General features: G+C 44.4%; 1 protein-coding gene across 3 annotated transcripts in view; it reads left to right on the top strand.

The window, feature by feature from the left end:
• LOC126335164 (juvenile hormone acid O-methyltransferase-like) overlaps window positions 1-21,544 on the top strand; it is an 81,071-nt gene that overhangs the window by 26,822 nt on the left and 32,705 nt on the right. For all 3 annotated transcript variants that reach the window (XM_049998141.1, XM_049998138.1, XM_049998140.1), the window contains exon 3: window positions 10,317-10,537. In XM_049998141.1, the coding sequence (XP_049854098.1) occupies window positions 10,317-10,537 (221 nt within the window). The remainder of the gene's footprint in view (window positions 1-10,316; window positions 10,538-21,544) is intronic.

Below are 21,544 nucleotides of genomic sequence, written 5' to 3'. Positions count from 1 at the left end.
CTATAAAGAACTGAATTTCTTTCTTTATTCAACATAGTTACTGTGCAGCATCAAATTAAGTAAATCATTTCACGAAATTTTAGGGAATTTGCAGAGGTAAAAAGGCATTGCGTAAACTTTTTGTGTATTAGACTTTTAGTTCAAATATTGTAGGCTATGAAATGTAGATAAGAATAGAAATTTTATATAAAATGAAGAGCAGAATGATATCTCATTACGTTCTCGATTTATTGGTTTTTATATCCGGCGGACGGTCGCGCGCAACACTCTCATTTCTGTCGCTGGTCATAACAAACGTCATAATTGATAAACGGTTCAAGATTTCGAAAGTAGGTTGATTTGCAAAAGACAGCTCGCAAAAAGGCACGTATGTGCTATGTTAAATACTCGAAACGTTTTAATTCACCAAGACACGGAAGTAGCACCTTCTTAGTAGTGAGAAGTCGGTGGAATGGGACGTCAATAACGCTTAAAGAAAAGCCAGCGCCCACATCTAAACGCGTCCTCAACGCCTTCACCGCAGTCAAAGAGCCTGCAATAGAGTAAGCCCGTAGTAACTGGTTACATGGTTAACGACATGCAAAGGGCTCGTTGGTTCGCAGCCTTACCCACTTTTTTATTATATTGTCAAATATTTATTAATCCGGTCCCCACATGTAACTATGTCGTCTTTTTTTAACTGTTACATTTTGAGCGGTAGCGTGCGTCTGGTCGTGCAGCTTAGATGCGCGATCTTAACCCTCACGCATGTCGTAAAAACCGTAAATTTAAGGTTTGACTGTTCTTGTTAAACGTTTATATTTGGAACTTTCTATTAAATTAAAAGTGGACGTCACTAACAACAAATCTGAAAGCTGTAACCGTGTTTTGACCTCTATCTGAATTATTGTGAAAGGCTGTCGAATAAATTTACCCGAAATGTTTTGTGGACATAGGTTTTGGTTCTTTCCCTACAAAATACAATCACAAACACTTCACTGCACTGCCTACCTTCGTTAACACTTCTATAACTTGGTTATATCCAGGAATACCACAATTTATGTCCTGAAAAATCATGCATCCGTGACAAATATTTCACTGAAACAACAAATGAGCTTGAACATTATTGTAACAACACTTCGTTGACCTTCTTAATAAAATTTTGCCGCACTATAATATATCTTAACTGTGCGTTCCACAACGTCGACTTCACTACTTCACTACCTACAAGCGAGTTCGGTACTGCTGCTCAGTTCTGCCCTCGGTGGCTAAGCACGTCAAGGTAATCACAAAAACACTCCAAACGAAATAACAACGTAGTTCCCCTGCGTACTCGATCGACTGAAACAAATATGAATTCAAAATAATACTTTATAATTCCCTTGGGACTATGACAGTCATTTACGATTAATAGTCCATACACATAATTAAAACACTTAGATATTTGAGTATTTACATACGTGATGGTTCACTGATAGTGACTGGGCCAAATATCCCAGGAAATAAGCATCAAACGAAAAACCTACAAAGAACGAAACTCGTCTAGTTTGAAGGGGGAAACCAGATGGCGCTATGGTTGGCGCGGAAGATGGCGCTGCCATAGGTCAAACGGATATCAACTGCGTTTTTTTAAAAATAGGGACCCCATTTTTATTACATATTAGTGTAGTACGTAAAGAAATATGAATGTTTTAGTTGGACCACTTTTTTCGCTTTGTGATAGATGGCGCTATAATAGTCACAAATGTGTAAGTACGTGATATCACGTAATATTGCGCCAGTGCGGACGGTATTTGCTTCGTGATACATTACCCGTGTTAAAATGGACCGTTTACCAATTGCGGAAAAGGCCTATATCGTGTTGATGTATGGCTATTGTGATCAAAATGCTGCTCGGTATCCTGGACGACATCTTCCAAGTGTCCGGACCATTCGCCGGATAGTTACGTTATTTAAGGAAACAGGAAGTGTCCAGCCACATGTGAAACGTCAACCACGACGTGCAACAAATGATGATTCCCAAGTAGGTGTTTTAGCTGCTGTCACGGCTAATCCGCACATCAGTAGCACACAAATTTCGCGAGAATCGGGAATCTCTGAAACGTCGGTGTTGAGAATGCTACATCAACATCGATTACACCCGTACCATATTTCTGTGCACCAGGAATTGCATGGCGACGACTTTGAACGTCGTGTACACTCCTGCCACTGGGCACAAGAGAAATTGCGGGACGATGACTGATTTTTTGCACGCGTTCTATTTAGCGATGAAGCGTAATTCACCAACACCGGTAACGTAAATCGGCATAATATGCACTATTGGGCAACCGAAAATCCACGATGGCTGCGACAAGTGGAACGTCAGCGATCTTGGCGGGTTAATGTATGGTGGGGCATTATGGGAGGAAGGATAATTGTCCCCCATTTTATTGATGGCAATCTAAATGGTGCAATGTGTGCTGATGTCCTATGTAATGTTCTACCGATGTTACTACAAGATGTTTCACTACATGACAGAATGGCGATGTACTTCCAACATGATGGATGTCCGGCACATAGCTCGCGTGTGGCTCAAGCTATATTTTACAGCATATTTCATGGCAGGTGGATTGGTCGTCGAATCACCATACCATGGTCCGCCCGTTCACAGGATCTGACGTCCCCGGATTTCTTTCTGTGCGGAAAGTTGAGGGAGATTTGCTATTGTGATCCATCGACAACGCCTGACAAAATGCGTCAGCGCATTGTCAATGCAAGTGCGAACATTACGGAAGGCGAACTACTCGCTGTTGAGAGGAATGTCGTTACACGTACTGCCAAATGCATTGAGGTTGACGGACATAATTCTGAGCAATTATTGCATTAATGTGGTATTTACAGGTAATCACGCTGTAACAGCATGAGTTCTCAGAAATGATAAGTTCACAAAGGTACGTGTATGACATTGGAACAACCGAAATAAAATGTTCAAACGTACCTACGTTCTGTATTTTAATTTAAAAAACCCACCTGTGACCAACTGTTCGTCCAAAACTGTGAGCCATATATTTGTGACTATTACAGCGCCATCTATCACAAAGCGAAAAAAGTGGTCCAACTAAAACATTCATAATTCTTTACGTACTACACGAATATGTAATAAAATGGGGGTTCCTATTTTTTAAAAAATGCAGTTGATATCCGTTTGACGTATGGTAGCGCTATCTAGCGGGCCAGCCACAGCGCCATCTGGTTTCCCGTTCAAGCTAGACAAGTTTCGTTCTTTGTAGTTTTTTCGTTTGACGCTTATTTCGTGAGTTATTTGGCCCGCTCACGATCAGTGGACCACCCTGTATATTAGCAAAGTTTTACAGTGGTCTTCGTGCGGTTACTATCGATTCACAGTAACATCGATTTACAACTTCATGAAAAATTTAGATAATTTCTCAATTTATTATACTGTTACATCATAGGTTCTTTACTGTCCTCCTGTAAACTTTCAAGTTTCTTATCCAATTTGCATATTACCATCTTGGATTTGAGCAATCTGATCAAGTAACTGTTGAATTGTTTCTTTGCATGACTCCTTTCCTCCAGACGCCATGTGGCTTACCACCTATGACTATCAAAAGCAGAAAACAAAAAATACCATCGAGTGTAGGTAAAGGACAATATAACTCTACAGGCCCGTACAAAAGCTTCAAGTCGGCACTTACGTGTAATATCCTACAGAACACCAGTCCTGATGTATTTCTGCCATTTCTGCCCTTTGTTGCTCTGGACATTGAGCCACCATTGTACTCTCCATCCCACTTTTCACACTATTCGTGAAGAATGTGGCTATTCTCTGGTCGTGGATGGTGGATGAGGGTAACTTCATGACAGTAGAAGCCTTTTATTTACTTTCCAATAGTTCTTGAGGTACCTCATGCGTGTATCTGATGCGTGGTGGGTAGTAATCGTCGAATCCACATACTTCAGCAGCGAAGTGTTGTCTTGGAGATGCAGTAGCAGTTTCCCCAGCCTGGCTTGGCTGTGGAACGACATGTGATGTGTACATTCCTTCCTGGGAGGCTGACCATCATGAGGAGCTGATGCAGCAGACTGGTATGGACGATCCGAGCGCAGGAGTTGCTCGGAGCCTACCCCAGCTGTGGCAAGTGTTGACAGCATTGAAGTCAGACGTGTGAACCAATGTCCAACCGGGCTAAGCACCGAATTGGCAAGTGACCGAATTGGTGAATCATTGAGTCAGCATGCACTAAAGTGTGGGCTTCTGCCATGAGGCCACCGCTGCCCAACCGTCTTGGGGGGGTCCAGCCACAGCACTAGTGGGACGAAGCTCGAAACGAGGCCCACCGAGCAACTGAGCACCAGCGCCAGACGCCACTAGCCAGACAGCAGTCGAGGTTCGTGTCGCTGACGTCTATCCACCTCTCACTCGCCACACACATAGGCTCGGTCTGCCCGAGCCAATTTGCTGCGTAAGAACCTGATACAGTCCATGCGCCTTACTAGGAACGCGCGAGTTACAAGGTCATTCTGCCATGAAGCTGGGCTGGGGGTTATCCACTGTAGACCACGACACTGCTTCGCTGCCAAGGTTCGTGGGTATGCCGCCGTCAACCAACGAGTGCCCCCTCCCCCCCCTCCCCCGGTCTAGGCATGATATACATTCACGAACTTTTGGAAAAGTAAGTAAAAGGTTCTCACTGTTATTGAGCTGCTTTTGGCTGCCGCCACCACCAGAGTAAAGCCACACCGCCAACACACGGATAATTAGAATCAGTCGTATCGACTGAATCGGGAAACACTCGCCAAAAGATGGTGTATTCCTCAATATATTTCACACATTATAAGCGTATCCCATGCGATCTGCCACTGTAGCTGTGGCAGTATCTCAGCACATGTAGTACTAGCTCTACACAAAAGAAATGAGATTGCTCGCATTGATAAGGGGCTACTTTCTGTCTCACATTATCTGGTTCAGGTTTCCTCAACATTAGTCAGTTGAATGACAGTGGAAGAGCAATTGATCAGGACTGTTATAAAAGTGAGAAGACTGATGCAGTGAGTTAGTTGTAGTGTCTTTCAAAGTAGGTCCCATTTGATTCCTTCTTGTCTACATTAGTTGCAAAAAATGGTTCAATTGGCTCTGAGCACTATGGGACTTAACATCTGAAGTCATCAGTCCCCTAGAACTTAAAACTACTTGAACCTAACAAATCTAAGGACATCACACACATCCATGCCCGAGGCAGGATTCGAACCTGCGACCGTAGCGGTCGAGCAGTTCCAGACTGAAGCGCCTAGAACCACTCGGCCACACCGGCCGGCACATTAGTTGCCTCCACAATTACAGCATTGTTCTAGTTTTGAGGAGTTTTCTTTCTCGATGAACATTCTGTAAAGGACTCTGAATTTCATTGCTTTTGTCCTTCAGGTTAAATATGTACTTTCAGTTTCAAATATTTCTTCTAGTTTTAATCGTTTATATTCAGACAACATCATCTGCTGCTGGCTTCCGTTTCTTTATACTTCAAGAGGCATTGTACAACTGACCATGTGTATCTTCTAAGACATCATTATTTTCACAATTAAGTATTGTGTGTTGGGTTCGTCTCTTGAATTATGTAATTCCATCTTGTTTTTGTTCTTCTAAAAAATCTGCTACTTGCACTGTTGCCACTTTATGGTTGGTTACTGAGCAATCTAGCTTTAAATGGGTCTAAGCACGATGGGACTTAACATCTGAGGCCATCAGTCCCGAGACATCTAGCATTTGAAGTAATTAAATGTGATGTCAACCTAGTATAAGTTTCTGTTCTGTTTTCTTCATATTCTTGTACGTTTCAGTAATTTTTCTTACAGAATTTTGATAGTGTCTTTTAAAATCCTCCTAAATGTTTTTTTCAAATACTTTAGTATAATTCAGTATATACTATAATGTGTCTGTCTACTAATACGTACTTCATACCATAATTTTAATAACATTCTAAGCTATTGCTTGTGCTTCGTCTGTAGAATCTGGATTTTCTAAAATATTGAACTTGATATTTTATTTACTTCCATCTAACTACACAAATTCACATAGTGTCCGTTCCTGATTTGCAGGCGAGTCAGTCTTTTTTCAGGTATCTATGTTTACTCTATATCTTACTAAATTATGATTACTTGAAATTGTAAACTGGCTTAAGACTATAATCTCTTAGAATTAACCTGGTGATTCGTTGTCATCTCGTTGTGATCGAGTTTTCTGCCGCTGATTCGCATCTTCCCAACGCGATGTTACGACGCCATAACTCGACGTCTTCATTGGGTATTCCCTAAGGGAACTGTTGTATTGGAAAGATCTCAACGAGAAGGCTTAAGATATAATCAGTTTTGTATTTTGTCAATGCCAAGTAAGTTTTTTATTCGTTTCCTCCTGGAGGTATTTTTAACAGTTGAACATTTTGTTTTCTCTGCAAACTGTAGTAGAGCAATTTGTAGCGTTATACTCAACATTTTCCAATGAATAACCTATTTTTGCACTGAAATTGCCATTTCAGGGATCCTCTCAATCCTGTCTACGTATAGGATATATTGCCATCACTGTAATTGAACTCGACGCAATTAAAAAGAAATAATTGTAGCAGAGCATGATTTCGATCCATGCACATGTGTGTTATTGGCCTAGTACACTTCCATTGCGTCACTCTGTCGTGTGTAGACAGAGTTTCATTTGCGGTCCAGTGTGCCTGATAGCGATCAGCCATGCTGTTCTCGTTAAGGTGCATCTGTTGCTCCGTCTTGTGTTCGTTCCCCTCCTCCATATTCTTAGTTTTTCTTTTTGTTGAGTTCTACTGTTGCAGTTGTTGTGTTTTTTGCAGCTCCAGTGCAAGACTCCAGTACCGCGATTTTCCGCCACTCTTATCTCTGCTGAGTCCCTTAAATAACTGTTCCTGCATCTGGAGATCGCTGCCAGAACTTGGTTTTTTGCATATATCATCGTCTGATTAAGTTCCAGACAGTGCTCGACAATGGCTGATTTAGTTTCCTATCTCAGCCATGTGTGCCTCTGATGTTGTTGGCATCTGACGTTCACTAACCTGATGTGTGGCCAATGTAGGACAAGCCACATTGGCAAGCTATGTTAGATTTCCCGATTTTCGTAAACCAAAGCCATCGTTCACGTTGTTCAAACAAATTTCGAGCTTACTGTCAGTCTTCGATGGCTCACCTGAAAATGACAGGCAGGTGTCCAGTCGAGATACCATGCAATGAATTAAACGACGACAGGCTGCAAGCCAGGGAAATTTCCCTGGCATTCACATCTTTCACATTTCCCAGTACTTTGGTAGGTGGACAGAACACACACTTGATGTTACGCTTCTTGAGAATCCTATTGATCTTTACAGTGATGGGTCCTACACTGGGTAGGCAAGCCACAGTCGTTGATTCATCTTGCTCTTCTTCTCTGTCGTGTGGCAGAGTGGCTGGTTGGATGGCCTTCTGAATCTGTTTTATCGTATACGATACCAAGGGTAGATGTTCTATTTGTGATGTCAATTTATTTCGGTGTGACAAGGTGTGTAGACCAATGTTGTTAGTACTCCATCCATCTGCAATGGATGATGACAACTGTTACCTTGCAGGTATAAATAAGTGCGTGCTGGTTTGCGATACACACTGCAGACGAACAACTCATCTGCCCTCCTTTTGACCAGCATATCCAGGAATGGAAGCTGGCTATCCTTCTAGAGTCCCACAATGAACTTTATATTTGGGTGGTGTGAGTTCATGTGTTCCAAAAACTCACTGGGCCGTTCCCTATCACAGAGATAGATCACAAAGGTATCACCTACCTACCAGAAAAAGCATGTACGTTTGTATCTAGCCGTGCTTCTTCCTCAAGGTTTCCATGAATCGATTGAGAACCACTAGAGCTTATGAGTTGCCCACGGCTGCTCCTTCTGTCTGTTGGTGGTTTTAGTCTCCATACAGAAAATGTGTTGAAATCAGTATATGCCAATTTAGGTCCACCATATGATCTTCACATTTCTCTGCAATCATTTCCAGTGAGTCTGTCAATGGTACCTTGGCAAACATGGAGACTACATGAGAACTGATAATTTCGTTACGTTCTGTGGTATGTAGTGGCTTGAGATGTTATATGAAATTCTTTAGGTTTTTTAGGTTTTGGGTGTGCTGAATACACTCCCCCATATGTGGGGAATACTCGGCTGCTTCGTATATTGATGAATCAATGTTTCTGACACATGGATGAGTGGACACCCTCTTTTTCTACTTTAGGCAGTCCATACGGTCTAGGTGGAACTGCCGCTCTTGATGACAGTTGTTTGGTGACCCTCTTAGGCACACTTGTAGGCTTCAAGAGAACCCTGGTCTCCTTATTCACACTGACTATAGGACCACTTTCCAGATGGCTGAATCCTCCAGAACTTTCTCATTGTAACCAGTCTGCTGCATAACGACTATGGAATTTCCTTTGTCAGCTAGCAACACCACGATACTGCTGTCTTTCCAGAGCTTCGTGAGAGCCAGCCTCTCGTCGTGGGAAACGTTCGATTTTGGAGCTATCGTCTTGGTGATCGAATTGCAGTTCTCCTGCAGATTTCTTCTTCCACATTTAGTGTGTGTGTGTTGGTTACTTGCTCCATTACACTGAAGAAATTTGAAATAGGCTCATTCCTAGGAGTGGTTGAGAAGTGGAGGTCCCTGCTAAGTATCTTGAATGTGGTATCAGCAGACTGTTTACCACTTAGGTTAACTGCAGTGGGAGTATCTTTCATCTGCTGCGCTTTTTCATGCATGTGGGCAAACATCGTAGACTGACACAATGAGGCATTCTTCCTGACGCAGTCTGTTAGGGACCACGATGCACTGTGTTAAGAAGCAACAGTACCTGTGAACGCCCTTATGACTTATATGCATTCAGTTACTCACACACATTGAGCAACCCACAGCTCACCTGAGATGGCTCACATATGTCATTGAAACCTGAGAGATCCATTCTGTTGGTGTTACACATCTGCAAAAGCACCCGTAAGATTGTAATTGGAACAGTGACTGGTAATTAGCGTCAAAGGTTGAAATACATTACAAGCAACTATTCAACACCTCGCCTCGATGTTCTGCATTACTCAGAACAACGTCTGGAAAAAGAAGAGGTGAACTTTAACTAATCTGCTCATCCAGATAAGTGTCTGCCAACTGACTACTGACAAATACCTGGGATCTCTATGGATATAGCGCTGCCACACATCACACATAACAGAAGTTGTGCACACTTAGACATACATAAATATTAGATGATTGATGAAAAGTTGGTATTTCCTGGAATTGTCCTTCATCATTCGTTGTTGCAATGTGTATAAATGACGTGTTCCTCACCTTCCGGGGGCCGCGCGGGGTAGCCGAGCTGTCTAGGGCGTCTTGTCACGGTTCGGATGGCTCCCCGTGTCAGAGTTTTGAGTCCTCCCTCGGGCATGGCTGTATGTGTTGTCCTTAGCGTAAGTTAGTTTAACTTAGATTAAGCAGTGCGTAAGTTTAGGGACCGATGAACTCAGCAGTTTGGTCCCATAAAACCTTACCACAAATTTCCAAAATTTTACCTTCCGGGGGAAACAGTCGTACCTGCTGAACTATCTAGGCGAACGTTATGGATGGACTCGAAGATCGCTATTCGAATATTGAAGCTTTGAGTCGGAAAGCGAAACTTACTTGGATACATCCACTAGTCAAAAGACTACCCACAAAAGGCAAGGATTCGAGTTCCAACCACAGTTCAGCGGTTAATTATATTTTATTGCAGAGTTAAATAATATTTCATAATGAAAATCAGTAATTAATTTTGTTCTTGTTACTGTCACTATTAATATGTTTTGATTTTACAAATTGACGGAAGGTGCTCTATAAGAAACTTAAAAGATGGAAACCACTCGACAGTTCAAACATTGGTGGTGACAGATGTTACCTCCTTTACAGCGAGTACGCTATTGTTCTGCAAAATCCATAAATTATACCGTACCGAGACGGGATCACACTGACATTTACACGTTGCTCTATCACAAGACTTCCTAAGTGCATGTGTTTGGTATCTACAGATAGATGGGAAGACAAACTTCTCTTGAGTGCCAGAAATGTTGTACATTGCGTAGTGGTGGGCTTTATTTGTCAGTTGTCCCTTTGTTTTCCATCTTCGATGGGTCTGAAGACCGGTATCATCACACTTCTGTCAGGGGTACGGGATGACACCGTAACAGATTCCCTCCATCTCATATAAACGATACACTACATATTTCTGCAAAGCGCTGTACAGCTTATCCAGAAAATGTATCTGTGTACTTTTGCAGGTTTTAGCCCCGCGGCTGCCACCTGGCACGAAACTGGTGGCCTGCGACATCAGCCCAGAGATGGTAGAGTTCGGCAGGCAGCACAACTCACACGCTGGCGCCATCACTTTCGAGCGCCTGGACCTTTTGGAACCTGATCTGGAGAGCTCCGCCGTGTGGCAGTACACGCCCTTTGGCAAGGTGTTCGCCTTCATGCTGATGCACTGGGTGCCTGACACCAGGTGCGTACTAACCATAACGTCTTGTTATCTACAACAGCCAACCACTCACACTTCACTTCGACACCGTGGCCAGTGGATACCTGTACACAATGGTGCAATCACACAATGAGTTTCAGCAGTCTTAAGTCTGTACTCATCTGTGTCTTTTGTGCTCGATAAAAGTATACCACACATGAACTGTTAGTAGACTGTCAGTACAGATGTATTACCCCACTTCAGCACAACGCAACTGAATAATGTGTATGTACATTAACAGTTCTCCTGACAAAAGTTGGAATTCTGAAAAGCACTAACTCCTTTCCTATTCAGCACTGCCAAAAGCTGATAAAAAGTTATTTGGTCTCTAATTACCAAATCCTGTACTCTACACAGATTTCAAAGCACAACTTGTAATAAAGGAGAATTAATTATGGAACTCCAAAGAGCTGCTTAATGAGTACCATATTTCTCGGTGATTAGTTTCGGTCACAAGATCATTCTCAAATCGAGCCAAGTAAGAGATAAGAGTGAAAAAGGAAAAGTGCGCTATAAACTTCAAACGCCTTATGTACAAATGGCTCTGAGCACTATTGGACTTAACTGCTGAGGTCATCAGTTCCCTATAGCTTAGAACTACTTAAGCCTAACTAATCTAAGGACATCACACACATCCATGCCCAAGGCAGGATTCGAACCTGCGAGCGATGTTCCAGACTGTAGCGCCTAGAACCGCTCAGACACTTCGGCCGGCGTCTTATATACAACCGACGTTTCTGAAAACAGGTTGTTTTTATTCAGGATTCCTATCTACCATATTATTCCCCACCATTTGGTTACAAATTTTTTTGTTTTTCAACATAATTTCCGTTCAATGTGACGGTGTTACGCCATATTACTTGCAGAGCCTGTATGCCCGTGTGGCACCACTGTACTGGTCGATTTCGGAGCCAGAATCTTGCTGCATCAATAACTTCCCCATTATCCACGTACTGCTTCTTGCTGAGTGCATCCTGCTTTGGGCCACATATGTGGAAGTCGGAAGGTGCGAGATCCGGGCTTTAGAGTGGATTGAGTGCCCAACGAGTGTGTCAGCACTACGAAAAGAGACGTCCAGTTTTGCAGCGAGGTTTCTGACTGCGATCCGCCGAACTCTTAAATGAGAGTGTCCGCACGTTCCAACATTGTAGGAGTCACAGCTGTGTGCACCCGGTAGGCTGACTGTTTGGACAAGTTTGCTCGACCTTGCTGCGATAATGACAGACGTCTCGCTCAAAGACTCACCATGCTTTTGTTCACTGCCAGTTGTCCGTAGATATTCTGCAAGCCCCTACGAGTATCTGTGGTGATCTGGTTTCCTCCAAAAGAAACCCAACGACAGCAATCTACCTGGAACTAACCTCCATTACGACTCTATTTTGAGGGCTACGTATAGCGCCGCCACATATCTGAACTTCATGAAACTACAGGGGCTGACGTGAGAGTATTCTATGATGTCCCCCAACACATTCCAAGTTTTTTCAATTGATATCAGCCAAGAAAAATGTGTTGGATTACATTTTGATAGCCCCTTGTATAACTATGGCACAGCATCATATAGTCGTAAGGTAATATAACACATATTAGGTACTCACATGAATTGGTTAGAATTGTTCCAATAAATCTTGAAAGAATAATTTGCTGTAGCCCCCTGCCCCTCCCTACCCTTCACCTCTACACCCTTCATCTCCTTTCCCAAGGAGGCTTCTGTCCACTCCCCCTCCAAGATGATGCCATCTCTCCCTCCATTTAACCCTCCTATTAACTCTGATCCTCCCCTCCCCCCCTTTCCTCTGTCCTTCCCTAGGCTCCTTCTTACCACCTTTCCATCCTGTTTTTTCCCCACCTACCCTCTCTGTGCCTCCCTTCCCTTCCCCAAGTCCTTTTTGCTCTCCCCTCCACTGACTTTCCCCCTCCTTCTCACGTCCGCCCAACCCCCTTTTCTATGTCTTGCTCCATTGGCTCCCCTTTTCTTCTTTTCTTCTCCTCCCCCTTGTCCCCCTTATAGGTCCGGGTCTGCCCCGCCCCCCCCCCCCCCCATCTGCCGCTGTCTCACCTATTTAGTGCTGTTATAAGTGAGTGTTCAGTGTTGTGCATCCCTTGTCATTGTTGCGAACAGTCACCATACTGTTGCTAGTTGTGTTTTTATCTCGTGCGTACAGAAACCAGACTGTCGTCGTGTTTTTTTTTTTTTTTTTTAAATTGTGCATGTCTCTTTCCTGTGTGTCTTCATCCGCATCATCACCGCCATATTTGTATTTTAAGTTTCGCAACTTTCCGCCATTTTACTGTTATTAACAAAGTCACCATTTTATCGCCTTTTTTATATTGTTTATTCTCTCACCATTGTTTTGTTTAACTTTCTCTCGGCTGTAGAGCAGCGTAGTAAGTTGCCCCAAGGTGGGGGGAATCGAAAATAAATAAAGAAAAAAAAATTGTTGTAGGTCATTTGTAGAATGCGAAACACCTGATACGGAACGTACTAGAAGAATAAAAAACAGGTAAAAAAACTAACATGTTTATGACGACCACACATTACAAGATACATACAGAATGACAAAATACAAACACAATTAATCGTCACAAGTCACTCACATTTTGCTAATGTACGTCAAAGAACATTTAACACTAACTACAGCTTGGTTCTGTACTGGTAGGTTGGGTCAACTCTAGTACACGATTACAATTCTCGGCTTTGAGCCACGGCGTCATGTGTGACGTCACGAGTTTACGATGCAAAGGAGGTAAGCTCTTATGCACGCTATTGTATACATTCGTTATCGTTGTTCGTAGTCAAGCACATGATATTATACAATAGCCAATGTCAATCGCTGATTCTCATAATTTTAGTTTACAGGTATCACAAATACACTCCTGGAAATTGAAATAAGAACACCGTGAATTCATTGTCCCAGGAAGGGGAAACTTTATTGACACATTCCTGGGGTCAGATACATCACATGATCACACTGACAGAACCACAGGCACATAGACACAGGCAACAGAGCATCCACAATGTCGGCACTAGTACAGTGTATATCCACCTTTCCCATGGAGACGATCGTAGAGATGCTGGATGTAGTCCTGTGGAACGGCTTGCCATGCCATTTCCACCTGGCGCCTCAGTTGGACCAGCGTTCGTGCTGGACGTGCAGACCGCGTGAGACGACGCTTCATCCAGTCCCAAACATGCTCAATGGGGGACAAATCCGGAGATCTTGCTGGCCAGGGTAGTTGACTTACACCTTCTAGAGCACGTTGGGTGGCACGGGATACATGCGGACGTGCATTGTCCTGTTGGAACAGCAAGTTCCCTTGCCGGTCTAGGAATGGTAGAACGATGGGTTCGATGAAGGTTTGGATGTATCGTGCACTATTCCGTGTCCCCTCGACGATCACCAGAGGTGTACGGCCAGTGTAGGAGATCGCTCCCCACACCATGATGCCGGGTGTTGGCCCTGTGTTCCTCGGTCGTATGCAGTCCTGATTGTGGCGCTCACCTGCACGGCGCCAAACACGCATACGACCATCATTGGCACCAAGGCGGAAGCGACTCTCATCGCTGAAGACGACACGTCTCCATTCGTCCCTCCATTCACCCCTGTCGCGACACCACTGGAAGCCGGCTGCACGATGTTGGGGCGTGAGCGGAAGACGGCCTAACGGTGTGCGCGACCGTAGCCCAGCTTCATGGAGACGGTTGCGAATGGTCCTCGCCGATACCCCAGGAGCAACAGTGTCCCTAATTTGCTGGGAAGTGGCGGTGCGGTCCCCTACGTCACTGCGTAGGATCCTACGGTCTTGGCGTGCATCCGTGCGTCGCTGCGGTCCGGTCCCAGGTCGACGGGCACGTGCACCTTCCGCCGACCACTGGCGACAACATCGATGTACTGTGGAGACCTCACGCCCCACGTGTTGAGCAATTCGGTGGTACGTCCACCCGGCGTCCCACATGCCCACTATACGCCCTCGCTCAAAGTCCGTCAACTGCACATACGGTCCACGTCCACGCTGTCGCGGCATGCTACCAGTGTTAAAGACTGCGATGGAGCTCCGTATGCCACGGCAAACTGGCTTACACTGACGGCGGCGGTGCACAAATGCTGCGCAGCTAGCGCCATTTGACGGCCAACACCGCGGTTCCTGGTGTGTCCGCTGTGCCGTGCGTGTGATCATTGCTTGTACAGCCCTCTCGCAGTGTCCGGAGCAAGTATGGTGGGTCTGACACACCTGTGTCAATGTGTTCTTTTTTCCATTTCCAGGAGTGTATATGGCTGTTTTTCTTCGGAAACCTCACAATTTCTTAAGTTGTGTTTAGGTTGGGACCTCTTAACACAGATAAAATTTCTGCGTGTGAAACAAGTACCAGTCATATTTATAGTCTTGCATATGTCAAATATGTGACTCTTTACTTCGAATATGTTGTGATTTCCGAGGGTGTGGTTAGGAAGGGAGCTAAGATCACAGTTTAACTTTAAGAAGCAATAAAAGTACGGGGAATAATCTCATTAGGTATCTACATCTGTCTCATTACTCATATCTGTAGTCTTGCTTTCTTCCACTACGTCATGGTTTCCGAGGTTGCGGTCATTCATCACATAGTCTTCCTATCGTTCGTCGTGCGAACTGTTACCAATATCAGCAAGCAACTGAAAATCCATCGACATTGTGAGTGATCAATTAGATTTTTTATGAGGAAGTTGCTTTCTGATTTGGTGCTTATATTCTAAGTTGTATTGCACAGGTGATTGCCGATACTGCGTTTCGCTAGTTTTCGTGAATTTACATAATGTGTGTTGCGTTTCTTTTAAGATTTTATTCCTTGGTATCAGCGTACCTAGCTGAAAAACAGAGATCAACTTAGGTTATCGATGCCGCGTTAATTTGAATTTGGTGATTTTTGTCTTGGTGCGTCGTGCTGTTTTTTGTACAATATTTGTATTGATACCTGGGTTTCGCGGCGAGCTATACATCTCAGTCCATATATAATGGTCTTACGGGACCAAGCTGCTGAGGTCATCGGTTCCCAAGCTTACACACTACTTTATTACCAAATCTTAATAATTATACAATTTTAACCCACTACCTTATATGTTTCTCACTACTTAACCCAACTTAAACTTTTTTTTTGGGTCGTGAGTCTACTGACTGATTTGATGCGGCCCGCCACGAACCCGCCACGAATCCCTTTCCTGTGCTAACCTCTTCATCTCAGAGTAGCACTTGCAACCTACGTCCTCAATTATTTGCTTGACGTATTCCAATCTCTGTCTTCCTCTACAGTTTTTTCCCTCTACAGTCCCCTCTAGTACCATGGAAGTCATTCCCTCATGTCTTAGCAGATGTCCTATCATCCTGTCCCTTCTCCTTATCAGTGTTTTCCACATATTCCCTTCCTCTCCGATTCTGCATAGAACCTCCTCATTCCTTACCTTATCAGTCCACCTAATTTTCAACATTCGTTTATAGCACCACATCTCAAATGCTTCGATTCTCTTCTGTTCCGGTTTTCCCACAGTCCATGTTTCACTACCATACAATGCTGTACTCCAGACGTACATCCTCAGAAATTTCTTCCTCAAATTAAGGCCGGTATTTGATATTAGTAGACTTCTCTTGGCCAGAAATGCCTTTTTTGCCATAGCGAGTCTGCTTTTGATGTCCCCCTTACTCCGTCCGTCATTGGTTATTTTACTGCCTAGGTAGCAGAATTCCTTAACTTCATTGACTTCCTGACCATCAATCCTGATGTTAAGTTTCTCGCTGTTCTCATTTCTACTACTTCTCATTACCTTCGTCTTTCTCCGATTTACTCTCAAACCATACTGTGTACTCATTAGACTGTTCATTCCGCTCAGTAGATCATTTAATTCTTCTTCACTTTCACTCAGGATAGCAATGTCATCAGCGAATCGTATCATTGATATCCTTTCACCTTGTATTTTAATTCCACTCCTGAACCTTTCTTTTATTTCCATCATTGCTTCCTCGATGTACAGATTGAAGAGTAGGGGCGAAAGGCTACAGCCTTGTCTCACACCCTTCTTAATACGAGCAATTCGTTCTTGATCGTCCACTCTTATTATTCCCTCTTGGTTGTTGTACATATTGTACACTCCTGGAAATGGAAAAAAGAACACATTGACACCGGTGTGTCAGACCCACCATACTTGCTCCGGACACTGCGAGAGGGCTGTACAAGCAATGATCACACGCACGGCACAGCGGACACACCAGGAACCGCGGTGTTGGCCGTCGAATGGCGCTAGCTGCGCAGCATTTGTGCGCCGCCGCCGTCAGTGTCAGCCAGTTTGCCGTGACATACGGAGCTCCATCGCAGTCTTCAACATTGGTAGCATGCCGCGACAGCGTGGACGTGAACCGTATGTGCAGTTGACGGACTTTGAGCGAGGGCGTATAGTGGGCATGGGGGAGGCCGGGTGGACGTACCGCCGAATTGCTCAACACGTGGGGCGTGAGGTCTCCACAGTACATCGATGTTATCGCCAGTGGTCGCCGGAAGGTGCACGTGCCCGTCGACCTGGGACCAGACCGCAGCGACGCACGGATGCACGTCAAGACCGTAGGATCCTACGCAGTGCCGTAGGGGACCGCGCCGCCACTGACCAGCAAATTAGGGACACTGTTGCTCCTGGGGTATCGGCGAGGACCATTCGCAACCGTCTCCATGAAGCTGGGCTACGGTCGCGCACACCGTTAGGCCGTCTTCCGCTCACGCCCCAACATCGTGCAGCCGGCTTCCAGTGGTGTCGCGACAGGGGTGAATGGAGGGACGAATGGAGACGTGTCGTCTTCAGCGATGAGAGTCGCTTCCGCCTTGGTGCCAATGATGGCCGTATGCGTGTTTGGCGCCGTGCAGGTGAGCGCCACAATCAGGACTGCATACGACCGAGGCACACAGGGCCAACACCCGGCATCATGGTGTGGGGAGCGATCTCCTACACTGGCCGTACACCTCTGGTGATCGTCGAGGGGACACGGAATAGTGCACGATACATCCAAACCTTCATCGAACCCATCGTTCTACCATTCCTAGACCGGCAAGGGAACTTGCTGTTCCAACAGGACAATGCACGTCCGCATGTATCCCGTGCCACCCAACGTGCTCTAGAAGGTGTAAGTCAACTACCCTGGCCAGCAAGATCTCCGGATTTGTCCCCCATTGAGCATGTTTGGGACTGGATGAAGCGTCGTCTCACGCGATCTGCACGTCCAGCACGAACGCTGATCCAGCTGAGGCGCCAGTTGGAAATGGCATGGCAAGCCGTTCCACAGGACTACATCCAGCATCTCTACGATCGTCTCCATGGGAGAATAGCAGCCTGCATTGCTGCGAAAGGTCGATATACACTGTACTAGTGCCGACATTTTGCATGCTCTGTTGCCTGTGTCTATGTGCCTGTGGTTCTGTCAGTGTGATCATGTGGTGTATCTGACCCCAGGAATGTGTCAATAAAGTTTCCCCTTCCTGGGACAATGAATTCACTGTGTTCTTATTTCAATTTCCAGGAGTGTATATGACCCGTCTCTCCCTATAGCTTACCCCTACTTTTTTCAGAATCTCGAACAGCTTGCACCATTTTATATTGTCGAACGCTTTTCCCAGATCTACAAATCCTATGAACGTGTCTTGATTTTTCTTCAGCCTTGCTTCCATTATTAGCCGTAACGTCAGAATTGCCTCTCTCGTGCCTTTACTTTTCCTAAAGCCAAACTGATCGTCACCTAGCGCATTCTCACTTTTCTTTTCCATTCTTCTGTATATTATTCTTGTGAGCAGCTTCGATGCATGAGCTGTTAAGCTGATTATGCGATAATTCTCGCACTTGTCAGCTCTTGCAGTCTTCGGAATTGGGTGGATGATGCTTTTCCGAAAGTCAGATGGTATGTCGCCAGACTCATATATTCTACACACCAACGTGAATAGTCGTTTTGTTGCCACTTCCCCCAATGATAATTTTAGAAATTCTGATGGAATGTTATCTATCCCTTCTGCCTTACTTGACCGTAAGTCCTCCAAAGCTGTTTTAAATTCCGATTCTAATACTGGATCCCCTATCTCTTCTAAATTGACTCCTGTTTCTTTTCCTAACACATCAGACAAATATTCACCCTCAAAGAGGCTTTCAATGTATTCTTTCTACCTATATGCTCTCTCCCTTGCATTTAACAGTGGAATTCCCGTTGCACTCTTAATGTTACCACCATTGCTTTTAATGTCACCACAGGTTGTTTTGACTTTCCTGTATGCTGAGTCTGTCCTTCCGACAATCATATCTTTTTCGATGTCTTCATATTTTTCCTGCAGCCATTTCGTCTTAGCTTCCCTGCACTTCCTATTTATTTCATTCCTCAGCGACTTGTATTTCTGTATTCCTCATTTTCCTGGGACATATTTGTACTTCCTCCTTTCATCAATCAACTGAAGTATTTCTTCTGTTATCCATGGTTTCTTCGCAGTTACCTTCTTTGTACCTATATTTTCCTTCCCAACTTCTGTGATGGCCCTTTTTCGAGATGTCCATTCCTCTTCAACTGTACTGCCTACTGCGCTATTCCTTATTGCTGTATCTATAGCGTTAGAGAACTTTAAACATATCTCGTCATTCCTTAGAACTTCCGTATCCCACTTCTTAGCGTATTGATTCTCTCTGACTAATGTCTTGAACTTCAGCCTACTCTTCATCACTACTATATTGTGATCTGAGTCTATATCTGCTCCTTGGTACGCCTTACAATCCTGTATCTGATTTCGGAATCTCTCTCTGACCATGATGTAATCTAATTGAAATCTTCCTGTATCTTCCGGCCTTTTCCAAGTATACCTCCTTCTCTTGTGATTCTTGAACAGGGTATTCGCTATTACTAGCTGAAACTTGTTACAGAACTCAATTAGTCTTTTTCCTCTTTCATTCCTTGTCCCAAGCCCATATTCTCCTATAAACCTTTTCTTCTACTCCTTCCCCTACAACTGCATTCCAGTCGCCCATGACTATTAGATTTTCGTCCCCCTTTACATACTGCATTACCCTTTCAATATCCTCATACACTTTCTCTACCTGTTCATCTTCAGCTTGCGACGTCGGCATGTATACCTGAACTATCGTTGTCGGTGTTGGTCTGCTGTCGATTCTGATTAGAACAACCCGGTCACTGAACTGTTCACAGTAACAGACCCTCTGCCCTACCTTCCTATTCATAACGAATCCTACACCTGTTATACCATTTTCTGCTGCTGTTGATATTACCCGATACTCATCTGACCAGAAATCCTTGTCTTCCTTCCACTTCACTTCACTGACCCTTACTATATCTAGATTGAGCCTTTGCATCTCCCTTTTCAGATTTTCTAGTTTCCCTACCACGTTCAAGCTTCTGACATTCCACGCCCCGATTCGTAGAACATTATCCATTTGTTGATTATTCAATCTTTTTCTCATGGTAACCTCCCGCTTGGCAGTCCCCTCCCGGAGATCCGAATGGGGGACTATTCCGGAATCTTTTGCCAATGGAGAGATCATCAAGACACTTCTTCAACTACAGGCCACATGTCCTGTGGATACACGTTATGTGTCTTTAATGCAGTGGTTTCCATTGCCTTCTGCATCCTCATGTCGTTGATCATTGCTGATTCTTCCTCCTTTAGGGGCAATTTCCCACCCCTAGGACAAGAGAGTGCCCGGAACCTCTATCCGCTCCTCCGCCCTCTTTGACAAGGCCGTTGGCAGAGTGAGGCTGACTTCTTGTGCCGGAAATCTTCGGCCGCCAGTGCTGATTATTTATAAAAATTAGGCCGTGGCGGGGATCGAACGCGGGACCGAAGACGTTTTGATTATGAATCAAAGACGCTACCCCTAGACCACTAAGGACATCACACAGACGCATGCCGGAGGGAGGATTCTAAACTCCGACGGGGGAAGCGGCGAGGACCGTGACAAGACGTCTAACACCGTGCGGCTGTCCCGCCCGGCAGTAGTACTTTTTCGTTGAATTTAAACATCTGTTCCATGCTTACATGGTTAGATTGGAAGTGGTGGAGACTGTCTCTTCAGAAGTCATCGAGCGAATTTTATCTGCCTTTTTAAATAAATATATTTAGCGTTTATTTTTTGTGGGTTTGGATGTTGCGATATTCAGTATTGGTACGACGACGTTGTGGTGTGGTGTGCTATCAGCCATAATGCTTCCTATTTGGTCAGGATTATTTGTTACCAAGAGCCTAACTATGTTTCCGCAGCGATTTACACTTAGAGTTGGCTCCTGAGCAAATAGTTCAAAATAATTTTCTATGTCAACATTCAGTATTATTTCGAACGACGTTTTATGTCTACCATCAACCTTAAACGTGTAGTTCCGCCATTATATTGAGGGTAATGGAAGTAACCACCAACAATTGTAATTGTATGAATGGAATACCTAATTAAAATGCGACTCAAGTTTAAATTTTCTTTGAAATTTCAAACAACTCTATCATCTGAGAGGGCGGGGAACCAATTACTAATTTATTTCGGTTGTCAAGTATAACCTCTAACTATTCTCAGTCACAGAAATTATTTGTTTCAGTTTCCCTACAAGCTAAACTACTTCTGACAGAGTCCGCAGCTTGTGGCCTAGTGGCTTGTGTTGCTGCCTCTGGATCACGGATTCTCGGGTTCGATTCCCGGTGGGGTTGGGGATTTTCTCTGCCCGGGGACTGGGTGTCAGTTTGTCCTCATCATCATCATCATCATCATCATCATCATTCACGACAGTGGCTATATTGGAGTATGTAAAAATTGAGACTCCATACGGGCGCTGATGACCGCGCAGTTGAGCGCCCCCCAAACCAAACATCAAATTCTGATAGCGACAAACACTCCACGCCATCTGTATTTCATCCAACCTTTGTAAACACGTTTAGGTATTTTGTACAAATTTCTGATGAACTTATCTTCGACTTCAGCCAGCTATCAGTACCTATAATGATTTCAA

This window comes from Schistocerca gregaria, chromosome 2, assembly GCF_023897955.1.
Source record: "Schistocerca gregaria isolate iqSchGreg1 chromosome 2, iqSchGreg1.2, whole genome shotgun sequence".
Lineage (NCBI taxonomy): Eukaryota > Metazoa > Arthropoda > Insecta > Orthoptera > Acrididae > Schistocerca > Schistocerca gregaria.
This window is presented reverse-complemented; position numbering and strand designations above follow the sequence as displayed.